This window comes from Haliotis rubra, unplaced genomic scaffold, assembly GCF_003918875.1.
Source record: "Haliotis rubra isolate DU_JTF1 unplaced genomic scaffold, ASM391887v1 Scf306, whole genome shotgun sequence".
NCBI lineage: Eukaryota > Metazoa > Mollusca > Gastropoda > Lepetellida > Haliotidae > Haliotis > Haliotis rubra.
The window spans coordinates 694046-714874 of record NW_025766976.1 but is presented as its reverse complement, the minus strand read 5'-3'; the positions used below and the strand labels follow the sequence as shown (position 1 = coordinate 714874).

The 20829-nt window shown below is 41.6% G+C and overlaps 1 protein-coding gene across 3 annotated transcripts in view; it reads left to right on the top strand.

The window, feature by feature from the left end:
* LOC124282901 (HCS2 neuropeptides-like) overlaps positions 1 to 20829 on the top strand; it is an 87168-nt gene that overhangs the window by 48410 nt on the left and 17929 nt on the right. The window contains exon 1 of one of the 3 annotated variants that reach the window (XM_046718944.1): positions 11405 to 11606. The exons of the other annotated variants lie outside the window; for them this stretch is intronic. Coding sequence (XP_046574900.1) covers positions 11591 to 11606 — 16 coding nt within the window. The 5' untranslated portion in view covers positions 11405 to 11590. Of the gene's footprint in view, positions 1 to 11404; positions 11607 to 20829 lie in introns of those variants that run through there. 3 annotated transcript variants of the gene reach the window in all.

The window sequence follows — 20829 nt, the reverse complement described above, 5'->3', positions numbered from 1 at the left end:
ATGCACTCGACAACTGGTTTGACACTGAATTAACACAACACGTTACTGAGAAACACTCGCCGAAAACTGCAAAGTTAAGACTCGAAACACGTTATGATGCCTGTAAATCTGAAGTCTCCATTTCTTATTTGTTTTATTTATGGCGCCATCAAACATGGATGCCTGCGGCATGAAGGATTCTGTACATGCTGTCGCGTTCAACATGGCCGGTCTTGTCACTTATGTTCCGAACCTACATTGGTCTGCGGGTGGGGGTTGATCATTTGTGGCTGTTGGTATTCCAGAAACGTTGCGGCAGCCTGTAGATGGTCGAACGTTGACCTGGAATCCAGTGATTGGCATGAGGCATCGATGCAGTGTGGGATAGCTTCACATGTTTCAACCTAGTGCCTGGTCTCCTCTGGATGCCGTTAATCGCCTCTTACGACAAGCATGGGTTGCTGAAGATCTATTCTAACCCGGATCTTCACGGGTCTGTTAACGTTGTGATGCAACTAATGTTTCATTATGCAGGTTTATGGGTGCATATTACATGACATGGGCTGGTCCTTGTGAACAGCACAGATCACAGCATGAAATTGCATGGAAAACATGGAGAACACCGTGTTTGGCATCTCCTGAGATCAGGTTGCAGTTTTGAGACCATTTCCATGGTTCCATTCTGAGTTTGGGAAGGAATGTCTTTGTTCAGGTAAAGCTGGAGATGTTGTCAAAAATATACAATCAAACCATTAAATGAGTTTACCGTTATCCGTTTCTGCGAAGAAAAATTCCAAACTGACGTTTGCTTTTGCTGCGTAGTATAGTTCTTCATTACCAACTTCTTGACGGCAAAGAGTTCTCAATAGCATGTACAATGAGTCGTTTTAGTGCTGTCAAACATGTAAGATAATGTAATAATATAAATTGATGTCGATATACCAAGTTTTTGTAAAACATAAATGCAAGCCCGATCTGTATAAGTCCTATAATCTGCTGTAATGTTCGCCCGTTGTACCACACAGACACACATTGGCGTGGCATGTTACACTCACGTAAACACATCCGGCCGCAGACACAATGATGGATTGCAGTTTGCTTTTAAAATGTTTGGATACCCACACACATCCAGACACCGAGAGCTGGTGTTGTCCGGCACAAGTAGTGACACACTCATCTTAGATATAGTGTCAGTTGAATAATCTCTCAATCACGATGGCTGGGACAAATGTACATGTACATAGTTTTATTTCATCGGTGCTATTTACGACAAAGAATATACTGAAATATTCCCATAGGGATTATAGTTAGATTTGATAACATTTGATCGATAACATTTCGTCACGTCTGTTATATAAGCCATATTGCTGTCCCTTAGAATTACGTTGACAACCAATCAGATAACGGTATCTCTCTCACCAAACAGGTCATTCAATTTGACGCACGGGAGATTAAAACGAATGTATTGTTGAATTCTGTGTTGGAGGAAGCATTCCGTGATGCTATACAAGTATATATACTGATGTACAAAAGAAAGCTCACACCTGGTGTTTTGAGACTATTAAAAACAACGTAAATATTTTGCTGGCAATGTTCCAATTGGGTACGATATCTATGGTGTTATTGCAACACGTACACAATGTTTGTGATTTGTGAGTCTACTTTTCTAAATATTACGCTGTGTTCAGGAAAACATTTTACCAAAGCATCAGGTGTGTACTTTCTTTTGTACGTCAGTTTATATGTGCCCTATTAGACGAGGATCGAAAAACTGGTAACAGTGATTCACAAATATGTCTGTGACAAGTGGTCAAGATGCGGTATCTCATTATTCAATAGAATATATTCTCTTTCCCCGATGGGAAAATATTCTTCCATCAAAACAAACTTATTAATTAGCCTGGTATCATCAGTGTTTTTCACTGATCCCAATGTTGTATGTTCACTGCTATTGCGTCCATTCACAGTAATAAGCACTCCTACACCGTCTATATTTCCCAGACTCATGTCCAGTACTGCACCTCACTCCTACGCCGTCTATGTTTCCCAGACTCATGTCCAGTACTGCACCTCACTCCTACACCGTCTATATTTCCCAGACTCATGTCCAGTACTGCACGTCACTCCTACGCCGTCTATATTTCCCAGACTCATGTCCAGTACTGCTACGTCACTCCTACGCCGTTTATGTTTCCCAGACTCATGTCCAGTACTGCTGCTCGCTCCTACACCGTCTATATTTCCCAGACTCATGTCCAGTACTGCACCTCACTCCTACGCCGTCTATATTTCCCAGACTCATGTCCAGTACTGCACTTCACTCCTACGCCGTCTATATTTCCCAGACTCATGTCCAGTACTGCACCTCACTCCTACACCGTCTATATTTCCCAGACTCATGTCCAGTACTGCACCTCACTCCTACGCCGTCTATATTTCCCAGACTCTTGTCCAGTACTGCTGCTCGCTCCTACGCCGTCTATATTTCCCAGACTCGGGTCCAGTACTGTACGTCACTCCTACGCCGTCTATATTTCCCAGATTCATGTCCAGTACGGCACCTCACTCCTACACCGTCTATATTTCCGAGATTCATGTCCAGTACGGTACGTCACTCCTACACCGTCTATATTTCCAAGATTCATCACTCCTACGCCAGTATTCACTCCTACACCGTCTATATTTCCCAGACTCATGTCCAGTACTGCACCTCACTCCTACGCCGTCTATATTTCCCAGACTCGGGTCCAGTACGGCACCTCCTACGCCGTCTACTCCCTACGCCGTCTATATTTCCCAGACTCATGTCCAGTACTGCTGCTCGCTCCTACGCCGTCTATATTTCCCAGACTCATGTCCAGGTCCAGTACCCAGTCACGTCACTTCACTCCTACGCCGTCTATATTTCCCAGATTCATGTCCAGTACGGTACGTCACTCCTACACCGTCTATATTTCCCAGACTCATGTCCAGTACGGCACCTCACTCCTACACCGTCTATGTTTCCCAGACTCATGTCCAGTACTGCTGCTCGCTCCTACGCCGTTTATATTTCCCAGACTCGGGTCCAGTACTGTACGTCACTCCTACGCCGTCTATATTTCCAAGATTCATGTCCAGTACGGTACGTCACTCCTACACCGTCTATATTTCCAAGATTAATGTCCAGTACGGTACGTCACTCCTACGCCGTCTATATTTCCAAGATTCATGTCCAGTACTGCACCTCATTCTTACACACGCTATATTTGCCAGACTCATGTCCAGTACGGTACGTCACTCCTACACCGTCTATATTTCCAAGATTCATGTCCATCCACCTCACTCCTACGATATTTCCAAGATTCATGTCCAGTACTGCACCTCACTCCTACGCCGTCTATATTTCCCAGACTCGGGTCCAGTACTGTACGTCACTCCTACACCGTCTATATTTCCCAGATTCATGTCCAGTACGGCACCTCACTCCTACACCGTCTATACTTCCCAGACTCATATGTCCAGTACTGTACGTCACTACTACACCGTCTATATTTCCCAGACTCATGTCCAGTACGGTACATCACTCCTACGCCGTCCATGTTTCCAAGATTCATGTCCAGTACTGCACCTCGCTCCTATACCGTCTATATTTCCCAGACTCATGTCCAGTACTGCACGTCACTCCTACACCGTCTATATTTCCGTCTATATTTCAAGAGTAATGTCCGTACAGTGACGTCACACCTACACCGTCGACGTCTCTATTTTCAAGAGTAATGTCCAGTACAGTGACGTCACATATAAGCCGTCGTCTCTATTTTCAAGAGTAATGTCCAGTATAGTGACGTCACGCCTACACCGTCGCCGTCTGTATTTCCCTCACGCATACAGACCATGGAGAAGTCGCTCCTACAATTTCGAATTCCTCCAAACATGCCCTCTAGAATGGCGTGTTTCCACCAACCTCGACAACTTCATTGCCCAGACATATGCTCTCCACAATAATGTGTCTGCGAGAGTATCGACACATGTCAATTACTGTGATGGATTACAAAGAACCTTAACCTTTCCTTTGCCCACACACCTTGTTTGTAACTGTCTTGACAACGGTCAGTGTTCAGGCCTTCAAACAAACGTTAAATACTGAGTATGATTTATTCTGTGTATTTGTCCGTGTCTCTTCGAGTCAGAGTAACGGTGGTTCTATTAGTGTTTGGATTGCACAATTACGTTTGACCACGCCCGCCTATGAAGCACATTTTCCACGTTTTATTTAAAACAGTGACTACTGAAATTATGAATGCATGTCGTTTATTCTATTATTTACACGAATTGTTTCTTTTGAAACTTGCGGTGTTGTTTTTGTTAATTTGTGATTGTCAGGGGGATACAAGGGCAGATGATTATCCTGGATGATTTCGGTTCAGCACAGAAGTCCAATGGCAACCTATGAAAAACCAAAAATGTGTAATCGTGATTGTTAAACATTGCGGGCATCTGCGTATGTAGGACCAATGATGACTCCATCTTAAACTTTAGCAAGGAAGGCTCACTTGAAAGTGTTTAAAGAAATTGGTTTGGATTATGTAAGGAGTCCTACTTGAATAGTTTTAAAATTCAGCCCACCTTCTGTATTGATGCTGGTCGATGGGGTAGCCTAGTGGTTAAAGCGACCACTCGTCACGCTAAAGATCCGGGTTCGATTCTCCACATGGGTACAGTGTGTGAAGCCTATTTCTGGTGTCCCCGCGCCGTGATACTGGTGGAAAATTGCTAAAAGTGGCGTAAAACCATAGTCACTCACACACTGTTTGTGGATGAGACATGTTGGGTGATTAAGGAATATGGTTCAAAAGGAACAATATCTTGCACGTAAATGGTCTTATGCTGTGGTTGTATGCTCATGTTAACAAACCTAAAGTTGTGACCCTTTGGTGCTTTTCGTTTCGGAAGGTTTGGGCTTTTATCGAAAAAACTAGAGCCCAAGAAAATGCATTGAAAAATATTTAGGTTTCAGGCTCTTGAAACGAAGACTGTCTTGGATTAAACAGTTGTTGAAAGATGTGGATGACAATATTTAAAAAAACATCGCGTTTATTGATAAATATAACTGGCTTTACAGCTAAAAAATCCCTCATCTTTATAAATCCCAGTATGTGATGTCTTCATGGGAATGTGAGTGAGTGAGTGAGTTGAGTATTACGCCGCACTCAACAATATTCCAGCTATATGGCGGCGGTCTGTAAATAATCGAGTCTGGACCAGACAATCCAGTGATCAACAGCATGAACATCGATCTGCGCAATTGGGAAAATGATGACATGTGTCAACCAAGTCAGCGAGCCTGACCAACCGATCCCCTTAGTCGCCTCTTACGACAAGCCATGGGAATGTAGACAGAACCGATTCATAAACATGTTAGTGAAATGCATCATTAATTCATACGCTATCAGATAGAAGTACATTTTAACTTTGCTTTAGTAGGTTGACTGGCAATAATACATTGACAATGCTTAGGATTACCAAGTTGTTGGATGTTGTACCCTTTCAAAGATAGATTGAAATATATCATACAACAAAAGTGGCGTAATGCCTTCTCCATTTAGTATTTGATTTGAACTCCATACACGTTGTAAGTTGAGTTAAGAAGCAGAGAAAGTTTTAACAGATACCATACTGTGTACATTTGCTTCCAATTTCGTCTTGTTCGAGTCGGTTTCAAACAATATAAATTTGAATTGAATTTACTATACTCTAGATGCCGGAGGAATAGCTCTGATTTCAGCATGTACTCTACTTTGACTTTTAAGAAGCGTAGGACTACGAAGTGTTCATCGGATAGATTGAAAGGCTCAAGGGGTGATATCCAGTCTCTCATCGTGTCGTGTTGAAGAAATTAATAAGGTTTATGCTATCATAAAATGTATGAACTGGAGATGTTGCATTAAAGTACTGTTTGTTTATTATCAATCGAACAAATATCTGCTTTATAAAGGCCCGCAATACCATATTTACCGTGCTCAGATACATAATAGATATACAACTTATTAATCAATATCAACTCTGGTAAGTGAGGAATTTTTGTGTAACCTTTAACAGGATTCAGTCATATCATGGCGTGTATAGCTAGTTTCGGGAGGAAATACCAAAGTAATGCAGGAAGTTCTTTGCCGATTCCCACAATCACAGATTTTGTGTGGCTATGAGCATTTAAAAAAACCTTTATCCCCTAGGGTGTAATATACACATTTATCAGGCCATGACATTATAAAGTATGACATTACAAAGCAGGAAGTACTATCAACCTATTCATGTGCTCCTGAAACCCAGGAGCAGAATAGGTTGATAGTACTTCCGTCTCTCGTAGTGTTCGTGATATCTGGAGTACATTGCATGGGGTGTATAATCTTGACTTTACCCCATCTCTAATGGTGTTTCTGGTTTAGGAGTTGGAAGTTTTAAGAAGACATTACCTCCATCTCTTGGTGTTCGAAGTACCAGCGTTGAGTGTATGGGTACAATGGTTCTGCCTTCCTTGGTGTTCGTGATATCAGGGGTTAGCTATTAACTGGTTGCGTGTGAGAACAACTGGGTTTGCTGATCTTACATTCATTTCCCTTGGTGTTCGTGATATCCGGAGTTGGATTTGTATGGGTTGCATATCTGGATGCGTGGATATATGTATAACCTCATCTCTCATGGTGTTCGTGATATCAGGACTTGGACTTGTATCTGTTTTGTGCATGGATACCCAGGGACGGTGTCATTACCTCACACACTCGTGGTGTTCGTGATATCAGGACCTGGACTTGTACCTGTTTTGTGCATGGATACCCAGGGACGGTGTCATTACCTCACACACTCGTGGTGTTCGTGATATCAGGACCTGGACTTGTACCTGTTTTGTGCATGGATACCCAGGGACGGTGTCATTACCTCCCACACTCGTCGTGTTCCTGATATCAGGACCTGGACTTGTATCTGTTTTGTGCATGGATACCCAGGGACGGTGTCATTACCTCCCCACACTCATGGTGTTCGTGATATCAGGACTAGGATTTATATCTGTTTTGTGCATGGATACCCAGGGACGGTGTCATTACCTCCCACACTCGTGGTGTTCGTGATATCAGGACTTGGACTTTTATCTGTTTTGTGCATGGATACCCAGGGACGGTGACATTACCTCCCACACTCGTGGTGTTCGTGATATCAGGACTTGGACTTGTATCTGTTTTGTGCATGGATACCCAGGGACGGTGTCATTACCTCCCCCTCTCGTGGTGTTCGTGATATCAGGACTTGGACTTGTATCTGTTTTGTGCATGGATACCCAGGGACGGTGTCATTACCTCCCACTCTCGTGGTGTTCGTGATATCAGGACTTGGACTTGTATCTGTTTTGTGCATGGATACCCAGGGACGGTGTCATTACCTCCCACACTCATGGTGTTCGTGATATCAGGACTTGGACTTGTATCTGTTTTGTGCATGGATACCCAGGGACGGTGTCATTACCTCCCACACTCGTGGTGTTCATGATATCAGGACTAGGATTTATATCCGTTTTGTGCATGGATACACGGGTATAGTGTCATTACCTCCTCATCCCTTGGTGTTGGTGATATCAGGATTTGGCCGTCAGTGTTATTTGCACGAACACGTGGATATGCTGACCCCCTCGATCACTCTAGGTGTTTGTAATATGTAAGTTAACGTTGGAGTGATGTGACATCCATCTTCCTTGGTGTTCGTGATATCCGATGTTTGGTGAATATATAGGCTGTGTACCTGAACGCTTTGGCATGACATGACATCCTACCGATTATTCGTAACATCAGGAGGTAGATCTATAAAGGTTCTGCATGAACACATGCCTATGCTGATTCCCTAGGTGTTCGTAATATCGGTAGTTGAATGTGTGAGTTATCTGCACATGGGTATGTCGACATTACCTCAGTGGGTTATGAGCATGAAGACGAGGTTATGAGATTACATTCACCTGCCTTAGTATTCGTAATATCAAGAGTTGGTTGTGTATGGGTTATTTACAAGAACAGTTGGGTACGCTGACATAACCTTGCTTTCTCCGGCTGAAAGTAGATTACATAGTGTCAGGCATGTACCAACCCGACAAGGCTATTACGAACGTCCTAACAAGTAAATGTTGTTTACAAACCTATATCACTGACCCCAGGTAATTCACTTGGATGTGTCTCCTAATGGACTATTTACCGTATTTATTCGATATAATGTTGAAGGGCTGTCAGTTGAGTCGAACTTCACAGTCTAGCCAAAATAGATTTGATCAAATTTCTGCTCGCTTTAACAATCCGTATGAAGTTTGAATATTTTTGAATACTACTGTAATTGTTGAACTATAGCATCTAGACAATGTCCTTATTGAAGATGGTTTGGTTCCTGCAAGCTGGCGATCAGACTCGTGTCTCGCAGTATACACTATAAAGTGTGGGCCTCTGCTTCTAATGAAATCATGTTATGCTAATTGCTGGATCTGACTGGAAGGAAGAGGCACTTGAAGTCGACTGTCTGCTGTAGCACTAGCATTAATATGTATTGTAGGTCACAATGTGTAATTAATTCATCTGAATAGGATGACTGGTTTGTCTAAAACAATGAAATACAATTACCATGGTGATGGAATTCCACTTGCATCCTTGCCTGGTTGTTAGTTGATGGATGTACTGGTTGTGTGGTAGAATCGGCGGTTCAACCCATGATTGATGCTTGGTCTGTTAGCACCATTCATTATGGGTTTCACCAGCCTCTATAAGCTGTTCCACTTTGCATATGACCTTCACAAATTAACCTGACGTGCGGAGATGGTAACAGAAATATATGTCATAATCCACTCACTCACAGACTAGATCATCAGGATTTATGGATCATTGGGTTAATGCATTGATAATTGATGGGTAGACTCATTTAACAGGTTAAATATAGATAACATCATTGATGGCTGGACGATAAGTGGATACATGGGCTGATGTTTGGAAGATCCATCGATTATGGGATGTTGAACGATTAATCGACGAATGAATTGATTTGTGACGTTATAACAACGACTGGTTGTGTGGTTATAAATGGATGGAAGGTAGAAGCTGTATCGAAGAATGAATGTTTGACACTGATGAAAGTACTAATCATACGTACTAATGAATGTATGGATATTTTACGTTGCGTTGATGAATGAATGAATGAATGAATGAATGAATGAATGTTTGAATATTGATGAAGGTACTAATTAGACATACTAATGAATGTATGGTTGTTTGAGTTGACGTTTCATTGTTTTATTAATGAAAGAATGGATGTTAGACGTTGTATTGAAAAATGAATGAATGTTAGACGTTTAGATGAAGGCATACATTAGACGTTTTATTGACGAAGGAAGGAATGCTTTGGCATTGAAATTGATGAAAAGATAAATTTTGGACGTTGGTTTTGTTTTCGTTTTGTTTTTTACAAAATAGATAGTTAGAAGTTGTTTGGATGCATCGACGGAGGGTTGGTATGGTTTAACATTTGCTGCTTGATGAATCAAATATACATAATGTTTATATATTCCATTGTTTGTTGTCTAACGCCGCTTTACTCCGCCTATATGATGACAATCGCAACATCATGGGCATCTGTCTGCAAATTGGGATATGATTTCATGGTCAACACAACCAGCATCCATGACCGCCCGATAGCGGGACTGGTCTGTTCTGACTGGCAAGGATTTCTGAAGACCAGTTCAAACCCGGGTCTTTGACAACAAGTCAATGGATGACGGAATCAGAAATTAACACTTGCAAAAACGAATAGATTAAAATAGATAGCACACGCGTCTACACATAGACTGTCAAGCACGAGACAAATCAGGATAAGAATCTGGAAGCACATATATGTAGCCAATACAATTAGATGGTTGTGCGTAACAGACTGTTTGAGCTATTTAGCCGCTGAAAAACTCATCAAGAAGATTAATCTGGAACGAACGCTATTCCATTGTCGATGATGATAATTTGATGACGTTGGTATGGACGCTTAATGAAAGGGGAGTATACATATATTATAGATACGTAGGACACGTGATACCACTGGCAGCCGGGACATTGCTAGACACGATGGTATTTTGTAGGTGGAGGGATATTCGGTATTTTTGCCATCTTATATCCCAGATGGTGTCACCAATACCCACCGCCTCATTGGCCTAGAGGGCGGTGGGGGTAGCTGAGTAGTTAAAGCGTTGGCTCGTTACGCTGAAGACCTGGGTTCGATTCCCCATGGGTACAGGCCTATTTCTGATGTCCCCCGCCGTGATGTTGCTGGAAAATTGCTAAAAGCGGCGTAAAACCATACTCATTCACTCACTGGCCTGGTACTTACAGCTTCTGCCCAAAGATCGTTATATCGTTGGTTCGATCCCGGCCGCGTCATACCCAAAGATTTTTAAATACGATACTTGTTGTTTCCTTCCCTGGCGCTTGGTTTGAAGGAATAAGACAAATACGTGAGGTCAGTATGCTATGCCTGAGTGGGATCATAGTGTTACATTGTGACATGTGGCTTAGTGGGCTAGTAGTCCTGATTAGTAAAACAACGCCCGCACATAAGTCGCAGTGTACGTGCATTGATCTTGATAGGGACGTTAAATCACATCTCACCTCACCTCACCTCAAATCACCTCACCCCACCTCATTTCACCTTAGGGCAACTCACCTAACCTCAGGGTACCTCACCTCAGGACACCTTACCTCACCTCAGGGCACCTTACTTCACCTCAAGGTCCTCAGTACCTCAGGGCACCTCACCTCACCTCAAAGCACCTCACCTCAGGGCACCTTACCTCACCTCAAGGTACTTCAGGGCACCTCACCTCACCTCAGGGTACCTCACCTCATCTCACCTCAGGGCACCTCAAATCACCTCACCTCAGGGCACATCACCTCACCAAACCTCCGGGCACATCACCTCACCTTACCTCATCTCACCAGCGCTAAGTAGACGCTAACTCGACCGTTTGTCAGTAGTAAATGCCGCATGATTTCCCAGATAGTGTGGGCACTAAAACAGTAATCATTATTACACCAATCAGTGTGCCTGATAACCGGCTCCCGGACTGCCTACATAGGCTGTCAGAACAAGCCAGCGGCTCTCGTGAAAGATAGAACGCTGACAAATCCCGTTAACGATTTACAAAACATTTTACTAGATTCCATGTGATTTGAGACAGATTTATTCAATTACAATCTTCACAAACGCTTTTGCAAGGTTTCCATGAAGCTGACATTTGATTCCGCTGTGGCAATGCTTATGTCAGTTGTGATTGCCTGGGAGTTTCAGAGAGAGGGAGGGGGAGGGAGGGGGAGGGACGGGGAGACGTGATTGGTCGCAGAGAGTGTAGGAACAGGTCTCGTGTATACGGCACAGAAAACATTCCAGTGGGCAGTTGCTGGCTAGAAAACTGTCGAGGCCACCGCCATCGTCAACAAGTGGCAGAGAACACATCTATCTCGCTGCGTCAAGGGCCGATACACAGGGCGGGGAAGACTGTGCAGCATCGCGGGGACAACGTTTGGACGTACTGTCGATTAACAAAGTAGACACATCAAAAGTCAACATGATGCAACTTATCAGTAAGTAAAATGAAGTTACTGTGTCATTTGTTTGGAAATCTTTGTCGAGTCGAGTTAAATCAGAAAAAAATGTTTAGATCCATTTTTTTAGTTTTTGCTGTTATTAATATAAAATTCTCTTTACAACCTCTGATGTCGACACTAGAAGGGCAACGTTGTACGAAATAAATTGTTGTTCCTGAGGAAAGTTTAAACACAATCACACTCATAAAATTTCGATTCTTGGATTCTGTGTATTGTGTTAAGGAAGGTTGGAAGAGAAAAAAGTTCTGAAACATCCCACACGCTGCTTGCCGCCATGGCTGGTTAATTATTTAAGTTAAATTATTGTAATCGCAGTCATCGAGATAATATCAGCAAACCTGTCAAGGGTTGTTTTCATATCTCAAAAGCATCCAGAAATCTGTTTTAAATTGTTTTAATATTTAACTATCAATGGCCTCATGTTAGTCATAAAACCCAGATAGTGTGATTAATCAGAATACAAAGGCGTAAGCCGGGTTATTCCATCCTATACGAAACTTGATATCTTATTCTCATGTGCATATCACGTTTGTGTTTCCTCTTCATATAGAATTGTTTAGTTGTCATTAATGTAATTAGAACCTTTATTGTTGATATGAGCTAGAGTGCTGGAGCCAGTTCTCTGATTGCTTGTGCAAAAATCAAGAACGAGTTTAAAGCACGGATGAACCGCTTGCCCTGTGATGGGTGATTGGTGTACACGAATCCTGCTCAAAAGGTGTCGATCAAGGTTACAACATTCAAGAACTCGGTAGAGCTTCGAAATGTATTGGTAGACTTATGTTGGACATTTTGAATTTGGATCACTGCGAGAAAAATGGTCCCCGAGGTTTTCTTTGTTCTTTTTTTGACTTGTACAATACTTCCACACGTTTGTTTTAGTTAACACCTGGTGTCAACTATTTGATAGTGGTTCAGATAGTGATCTACACATGCTCGTAACGCGGTCTGTCCAGTAGAGCCCTATGATGACGGAAATGTTTTTGTCGTTCTTATTAACGACACGGTCCGGCGCCTACACACCCACGGACACCATCATTTGGCATCCTACCAATCTGATGACATGATTGTTAATCGTAAGCGCGTTTAAAAAGCTTATAATCGATGTATGTTGTAATCATAAACGAATTACACTTTGTGTTATCCATAAGAACATCATGTTTTTGTTTTCGTCCAAATTCAAAATTCTATCAAAGACACGCTCGCCATGGCCATGTTAATATTGTATGCATGTTAAAATATTGCCCTGGTTTCAACGCCAAATTCTGCATACTGTCATACTGACGAACAAAAGTAAGCATACACTCATGTTTGAAAAGGACTAAAATGGAATCATAAATATGCTTATTCGACCTCATCGTTGTGTTTTGCAGTTTAAGTTTGAAGTGTATTTTAGCCTAGTAATATTTTGGAATATTTGCGTCAAATACAATTCTCAGGTGTAAACTTTCTTTTGCCTGACAATTTAGTTGGAAATTTATAAAGCATTATCTGTAACATGCTGCTGACCTTGTTCCACAAACAAAGAAAATCCAGCAGGAATATAGTGAGTGAGTGAGTTTAGTTTTACGCCGCTTTTAGCAATATTCCAGCAATATCACGACGGAGGACACCAGAAATGGGCTTCACACATTGTACCCATGTGGGGAATCGAACCCGGGTCTTTGTCGTGACGAGCTAACGCTTTAACCACTCAGCTACCCTACCGCCAAGCAGGAATATATAGAACGTGTATATAGGAACCTTACACCATGATGTGCAATCACCGTCTGTGCCAACACTTCTTGTGACATTCCAAATGAAGTGGGGCGGTGGGGTAGCCTAATGGTTAAAGCGTTGGCTCGTCACGCCGAAGACCCGGGTTCGAATTCCCACATGGGCACAATGTGTGAAGCCCATTTCTGGTGTCCCCCGCCGTGATGTTGCTGGAATATTGCTAAAAACTCAGTCAGTCAAAATGAAGTGGTCAGCTGGTCAGTTGTTTAAGGACTGTTGATGCAAATGGAATTTCATGTTCCCTTGGTCATGAGTTCAAATCCCAACTTCTCCATAAATGCGACAATTAAAGTTGACAGACTCCGTTGTGTCGAACTTTCGATTGTCTCGAAGAAAAAGCTTGATTACTGCGTATTCCTTATTAAGTAACTCGAAGTAATTTTACAGGTCCTTTCAACTTCGCCGCAGCGGTGTTTATATTTCAGATTTGCGTAGTGAATGATAGCTATTGAACCCTTTTTGGAAATCACCAATTTCAATTTGAATGATGATGATTGTAGAGGCAATATCTGCGATGTTCTTGCGCCCCTGAGTGTATTTCTAACGTCATGGCGACCTTCCAAACACATCTACCAGAAGCTTTGATGAGAACTGTATCTCCCTATCGACTTAATTACAAGCTAAGGCTACTGTTATTGTGGGTGATTAAATGTATGTATTGGACCAGCCTTCAGAGCAATATCCACACGGAATAAGAGCCGAACACTAATGGGCTCCCTCACTTCACAATAATGTTTTCCCTACAACTAAACAAACGGACCTGCCCCGCGATATACATGCGTGGCGCAATCTACCCATGTCCGTTTTGAAGTAATTACAGTGTATTCGCAGTGTCTGTACACATGTGACTGGTCGTTGTTTCACGACTTAAACAGAGAAAGGATATTGCTTTTCACACCTGCCTCCGTGATCGCGCGTCTAACGGTACTTTAACAGCAATATGTAGCGGAAACTCTAATGATATCGTATCTTGAGTGTTTGTCAAATAACAAGATAATTGCCAGGCACGATAAAAGGAAATATGTTTGAACGGACTAAATATTTAAAAATTAGCAATGAAAGGTTAATTGTCGTGAACGCTTAGGTGCGGCTGTTATTGTTCGAGCATGTGATTAAGATCGAAGTACAATTACCACTGTACGAAGGTATCAAGGTGAAACAATTCTATTTAAGAATATATTAAGTGAGGTGAGATGAGGTGAAATTGGGTTTATCGTCGTGCTTGAGAATATTTCGCTCATATGACGACGTGCATGCGTGTGTATGTGTATGTGCGCCTGCTTGTACTAGCCCAGACTGAAGCTGGTTTTAATAGTGCTGGCCCACTGAGATACCATTCCGCAGTGAAGCATGAATACCCTACTCAGACACATTATACTGACTCCGAGCCGACCAGTCCTTGTTGTACCCATTAATGCCGAGCGCCAGGCAGGGGGACCAACAAGTACCATATTTTAACGTCTTTTGGTATGACGCGGTCGGGGATCGAACCCGCGACCTTCCGCTCTCTGGGCGGACGCTCTAACCACTACACCACGGAGGCGGTCATATATTAAGTACTGCTTTAGAACGTATAATATGTATTGACCACTGCAAACCTTATCAAAACCTTTTTCTAGATAGATTATTAGCTTGGAATTCATTGTCTGGAAAATGCCTCATCAGCAATATAGTCCGAATTTGCTATGACACTTCTCTCGATCTACCACTAACTCAAAAATATTTCCAGAATGATAATATACAAAAACAACAAAACTATTTCTGTAACAATCGTAAGAAAACGTCGAAGCAACTATTTCTTAATATAACCCGATGGAGCTTCATAAAACAACGTCAGGCCAGTTCAGCCAACGTATACCGAAGCCCATGACGTTGACGCACACGTTTCCCCACCATGTCTCAGGGGGAAACGTGTGAGCTCGTTGCTGACCATGACATTCTAAAGATGTTGCGCTACTGGATGTGAGCACTAACGATTGCGCCCTGGCGTCGTCGTTCTGTAAGACAAAACGTCTACCAACACGCGTTGCAAACGGAGCAACAAAGGAGGTCAAGACGTTGAACGATAGTTCTGTCCAGTGACACTTCCTTGTACAATTTGGAGTAGTGATCGGTGAGTTAAAGTGATGCTACACCACCCCGTATCCGATCCACCCCAAATTCTGTCAAGGTCTTATATTGACATTGGCTGGCGTTCATTTTGACGTCGCCAGACACGACCATACCTCTCACGGAGGAAAAAGTGAATCGCGTCTCCTCTGAAAAAGAACACTTGCCCAGCGTCAATTACCCCAGTTTCTATGTTGAGACACCATTGACGTATGTTAGCAATATGGCGATAATTGTACAAGGCTGCGCTACCACGTGGCCGCAAAGCATGGAGATGAGCTGGACGTAGACGATGTCTAATCGTCTGACCTGTAAGTCGTACTCTAGTAACCTGATGAAAGTTTGCAACACGGCTGTTTGAGCCCGGATAATTGGATCGTGGAGTCTAGTCGATATGGAACGCCCTGAACGGCCTCAATCGTCAACATTTTGGGTTTGTGGATACCTGTCCATAGTCTCATAATCACAGACTGTGAAGCCATGGACACCCCATCCAATAACACTTACCCTTGTGGTTAGAATGGTCTTCAGCAACCCATGCTTGTCGCAAGAGGCGACTAACCGGATCGGGCGGTCAGACTTGCTGACTTGGTTGACAGATGTCATTGTATCCCAATTCGATGCTCATGCTGTTGGTCACTGGATTGTCTGGTCCAGACCCAGTCTTTTTCAGACCGGCGGCATATAGCTGGAATATTGCTGAGTGCGGCGTAAAGGAACAAACAAACAAACAAAGCAAACAGCCGTGTGTTTCATATCCCCATGAAACACTGATGAAAGTTTCTGCTCCCTGTCTGTATATTTTTCTGGCAACAGTTACATATTTAGAAAATCAAAATTATCGGACACATAGAAGTTGATATACTTTCTGAATGGTATGACTTAATATGTAGATTTTATGTTAATTTCAGCTGCATCAAGGCGGGTCAGCTTAATAATGACGCCATGTGTCCCAGGTTAGACAACCTCACTGCTATTTTATCGCGTTGCTTACAATCAAGGAACGCTATGATGGGATTCGAACCCATGGTTTCAAGTTGCTGGCACCTCTTAGGGGCGTAATTCCACACAGGTTGCTTTAGGCAGTGCCCCCGCACATATAGAACTGCTTAGTTTTTTTTGTTATTTCGTAAAGTGATAGTTATGTGTGTTATTTGTCACCTAGAAATGTATTAACATTAATTCTTCTTCTGCTTCCAGTTAAAATCGATAGTAAAACAACTTTTTATAATCATAGTATTGTCTGCCTTCCATACCATGTTTAAATGTAAATTGCAAGCCTTATATTCCTTGATGTCAACACCCGACTATGACAAGTCCCCGTAGGATAACGCGTTTCGTGCCAATGCTGCTCTGAGATCGATATGCGATGAAGATCACATCAGCACCTACAGTATGTGCTAATCAAAAATAACTTTGATTAAACTGTGAAGCAAATTGGATACCGGATTTTTAACATTACACGAAAATAAATTGCCCATTGTATGACAGTCATGGAATTAAATTCAAATTTGAAAAATCGATATCATGCATAGCAAAACAACGGCAATGAATCTTTGTACCGCAAAACATTGGAAGATAACAGTAGTTTATCAAATATCCCCTTGGCTTCGATATATAAAGAGTTAATATCTAATGACATAAATTTTGACAAAATTAAATCAAATTGTATGCATGTACTAAATGGCTGACAAACGCCATATAATATTAGTCTTGATAACTCCAAGGTGTGTAGGTGTCAGGGTCTGTCACACACTAACTGCTTGACGTGGATTTGAATGGTGGAAGATGCAAGGGAGACATTGTTTGTATAAAGGTCAACGTTATCCGGTAAAGGACCAACGTGCATTGTCATGTCATGCCCAGTAATCACATTATCACAGATAAGTGTTATAATGTGACGCTAAGTGGTCTTACGACACTACTTGTACGTTCTCAAGATAGGTACGGGGGACTATGAAACGTCTCGTTGTTTCTGAGTAAGCGTCTTTAGTGTAACGTCGTGTGCAATGGTTTTACCGTTATATCAACCTGTTGTATCAGAATTATGAGTGAGTGAGTGAGTTTGGGTTTACGCAGTTTTTAGCACTATTTCAGCCATATCACGGCGGGGAGATCAGAAATCGCCTTCACACATGGTACCCATGTGGGGAATCGAACCCGGGTCTTCGGCGTGACGAGCTAACGCTTTAACCACTTGGCTACCCCACCGCCCCTCAGATTTATGAGATGGGATGGGGAGCTTTATTTGATGCAGGAGGTAGACGTTTACCACTCAGTTGGAACCCGCATTGGTAGCGACGAACCAATATTCAAAGTCATTTTAGATTCGAACACCGGACACCTCCACACCCAGAAAACACAAACTGAAGCGAAAATATTTTAATGATTAAATGCACTTTCAATATTCATAAGAACCAGCATTGGTGCTGACCGACCGATAAAGTCATTTTGGATTGGAACACCGGGCAGCCTGCCAACTCAGAAACGAAACGACTACTGAAACGATAAGATTTTAATAAATAAAAACACTCTAAATATTCATAAGAGACAAAGAGTTGTAAATACACATTTCTAAAAAAGTATAAGATTCAAAACAAACACACACACGCACGCACGCACGCACGCACGCACGCACGCACACACGCACACACACGTATATAGTATATACACTATATGTTCCTGAGGTTATAGAACGTTACTGCATTTACAGGCAACTGTTAACCTGATACAGATGTGTCAGCAGTTGAGGCAAATGGTAGAGGGGTATAAAAAGGATTTTAACCATTTCTTTCCATTCTTTTCATCCTTAGCATATATTCATGGCAACTGAATGTTGAATTTTGTCAAATCCTTTGTCAGAAAGTAGCCACAGTGCGGAGAGTTTCTGGACTTTGGGGTTTCCAGAATTAAATTGTGACGTGTACCAACTGAGTTTAAAAAATTAACTGAAACGTTTGAATCAACAAATATAAGATTAACATACAAGCCTGGGAAACATTAATCAGCAATTAATATGAATACGCACATTACAAAATATACGTATTGGCTGTGAGATTACATAATATACGTATTTGCTGTGAGATTACATAATTACGTATTGGCTATGAGATTGCATAATATACGTATTGGCTGTGAGATTAAATAACATACGTATTGGTTGTGAGATTAAATAACATACGTATTGGCTGTGAGATTACATAATATACGTATTGGCTGTGACATTACATAATATACGTATTGGTTGTGACATTACATAATATACGTATTGGCTGTGACATTACATAATATACGTATTGGTTGTGACATTGCATAATATACGTATTGGTTGTGACAATACATAATATACGTATTGGCTGTGACATTACATAATATACGTATTGACTGTGACATTACATAATATGCGTATTGACTGTGACATTACATAATATACGTATTGGCTGTGACATTACATAATATACGCACTGGCTGTGACATTACATAATATACGTATTGGCTGTGACATTACATAATATACGTATTGGCTGTGAGACATTTAGATGGACATGTGGTGATGGTACATTCCAATAAGGGATGGTTATAATGAAACATACTTTATGCATGACACCTTCTTGTTTATTGCGTTGAGCGACGTTCCGATGTAGATTATCGACATCGTTATCAAGCTAAAAGTGAGTACAACCAAATGGTGAGAAGCATATATACATGGTATGTTGTGACAAGCAACAGATTAACATTAACAACAGCATGTAATAGAATAACAAGTGGTACATAATTAATTGGAAGAGGCCAGTAGGGAACTAAAAACAACAAATAGCACCAGTGATGAAGCCAATAAGCAGGGGGATTAAAGGATTTTTAAAAGGTCACTTCACATTGTTTACTTTCGCTCTTAATGAACCCCTGGGTATATATAATATTCACAAAATACAGGTAAAAACGGTAATATTTCATTATACAGCTTGTATTACGAATCTAAAACGCACCTCCCTCGAAAGAATTTCGCGAGGACGCAAGATAATGAGGTAGATGGTCACGTGGTCGCGTGACGTCATACCGGAGAGTCGTTACATCAACACACGGAAACCAGCAATAAACAGGGATCAGGGTGTGTACCTCCCAAATGCATGGTACATAAAACAATAAGACAATACCCTACCCTCGTCACTGTTCCCATGTATAAACCATAATTTCTATGTATACACTGCTATTACTTTACATTCTATACATTTATAAATAAGTCTGTGTACATTCCTAAATCAATCAACAATTTTGTATAATAAGTATCGACATTTTATGTATTCATTATAACATGTATTCTATTAGCCCTGTTAGCTGTATCTATTGACATCCACATGTATTGCGTCGTCATAGCATTGTGACGTCACGGCCAGAGTTAACAGTTACTGTTCAGTTTTACCTGATGATGGGTCCAGAACAAGCCCTGAAACGTTGTACTCGAGAATAAAAAGAAGATGTAACCCAGAAAAATCTCTATGTTCATCAAATAGCATCTTGTAAAATGCCAATCAAGCATCCTTATAAAGTTTAAGTTTTGCCTATTCGTATCCATATTTCGCCAGAAGTTAGGTTTCTTTCATACCACTTCTTCGAAAAGTGTAACGAACACAGATGACTGTGCGTGGAGGGGTTCACAAAATCCGCACGACGACAGTAAACAATCTATGCCCTTCCTCTTGTCAAATATAGAATTTCTCAGGAAATGTACATCCGTGCAGTTGGATAATCATCAAAACTCGAAGTGCAGTTGTCAGTTTCCAATACAAAATCACTACAACGCTTCATTCAAAATATTGCGCTTCGTGTCAGTTTCAACTCGATGGCGTATACACTACTGAAATATCAACACACTGAGCGGACTCTCTGGTATGACGTCACACCAACAGACGGAAGACCGCTAAAACCCTGCATACCAGTGGGCGGGGCTAAAGTGGTTTTAGTTTTGGTGCATATTTATACTTTTTACGACTATTTTTCGTAAGTAGATGGTGCAGATGTGGTATATATTAATGTTTGAATGGCATTATGTAATAAAAATGAATAGTGTTTAACCTTTTTAAAAATCCTTTAGGTAGTAACAACAGATAGACAGGGTGCTTTGATAGTCTATAGTTTGATTTGTTCTTCATAGGCTGATGGTATGTAGTATTCTTGGTCTCTGTTGATTAACGTCCCTCACCGCAATAAACAAGAAGTTGTCATCCATAAAGTTGTATGTTTCATTTTTGACTCACCAACTTCTAGAATGCCGATCAAACAATAAGGAATGGTTATAGTCCCCCAGTACAAGTAT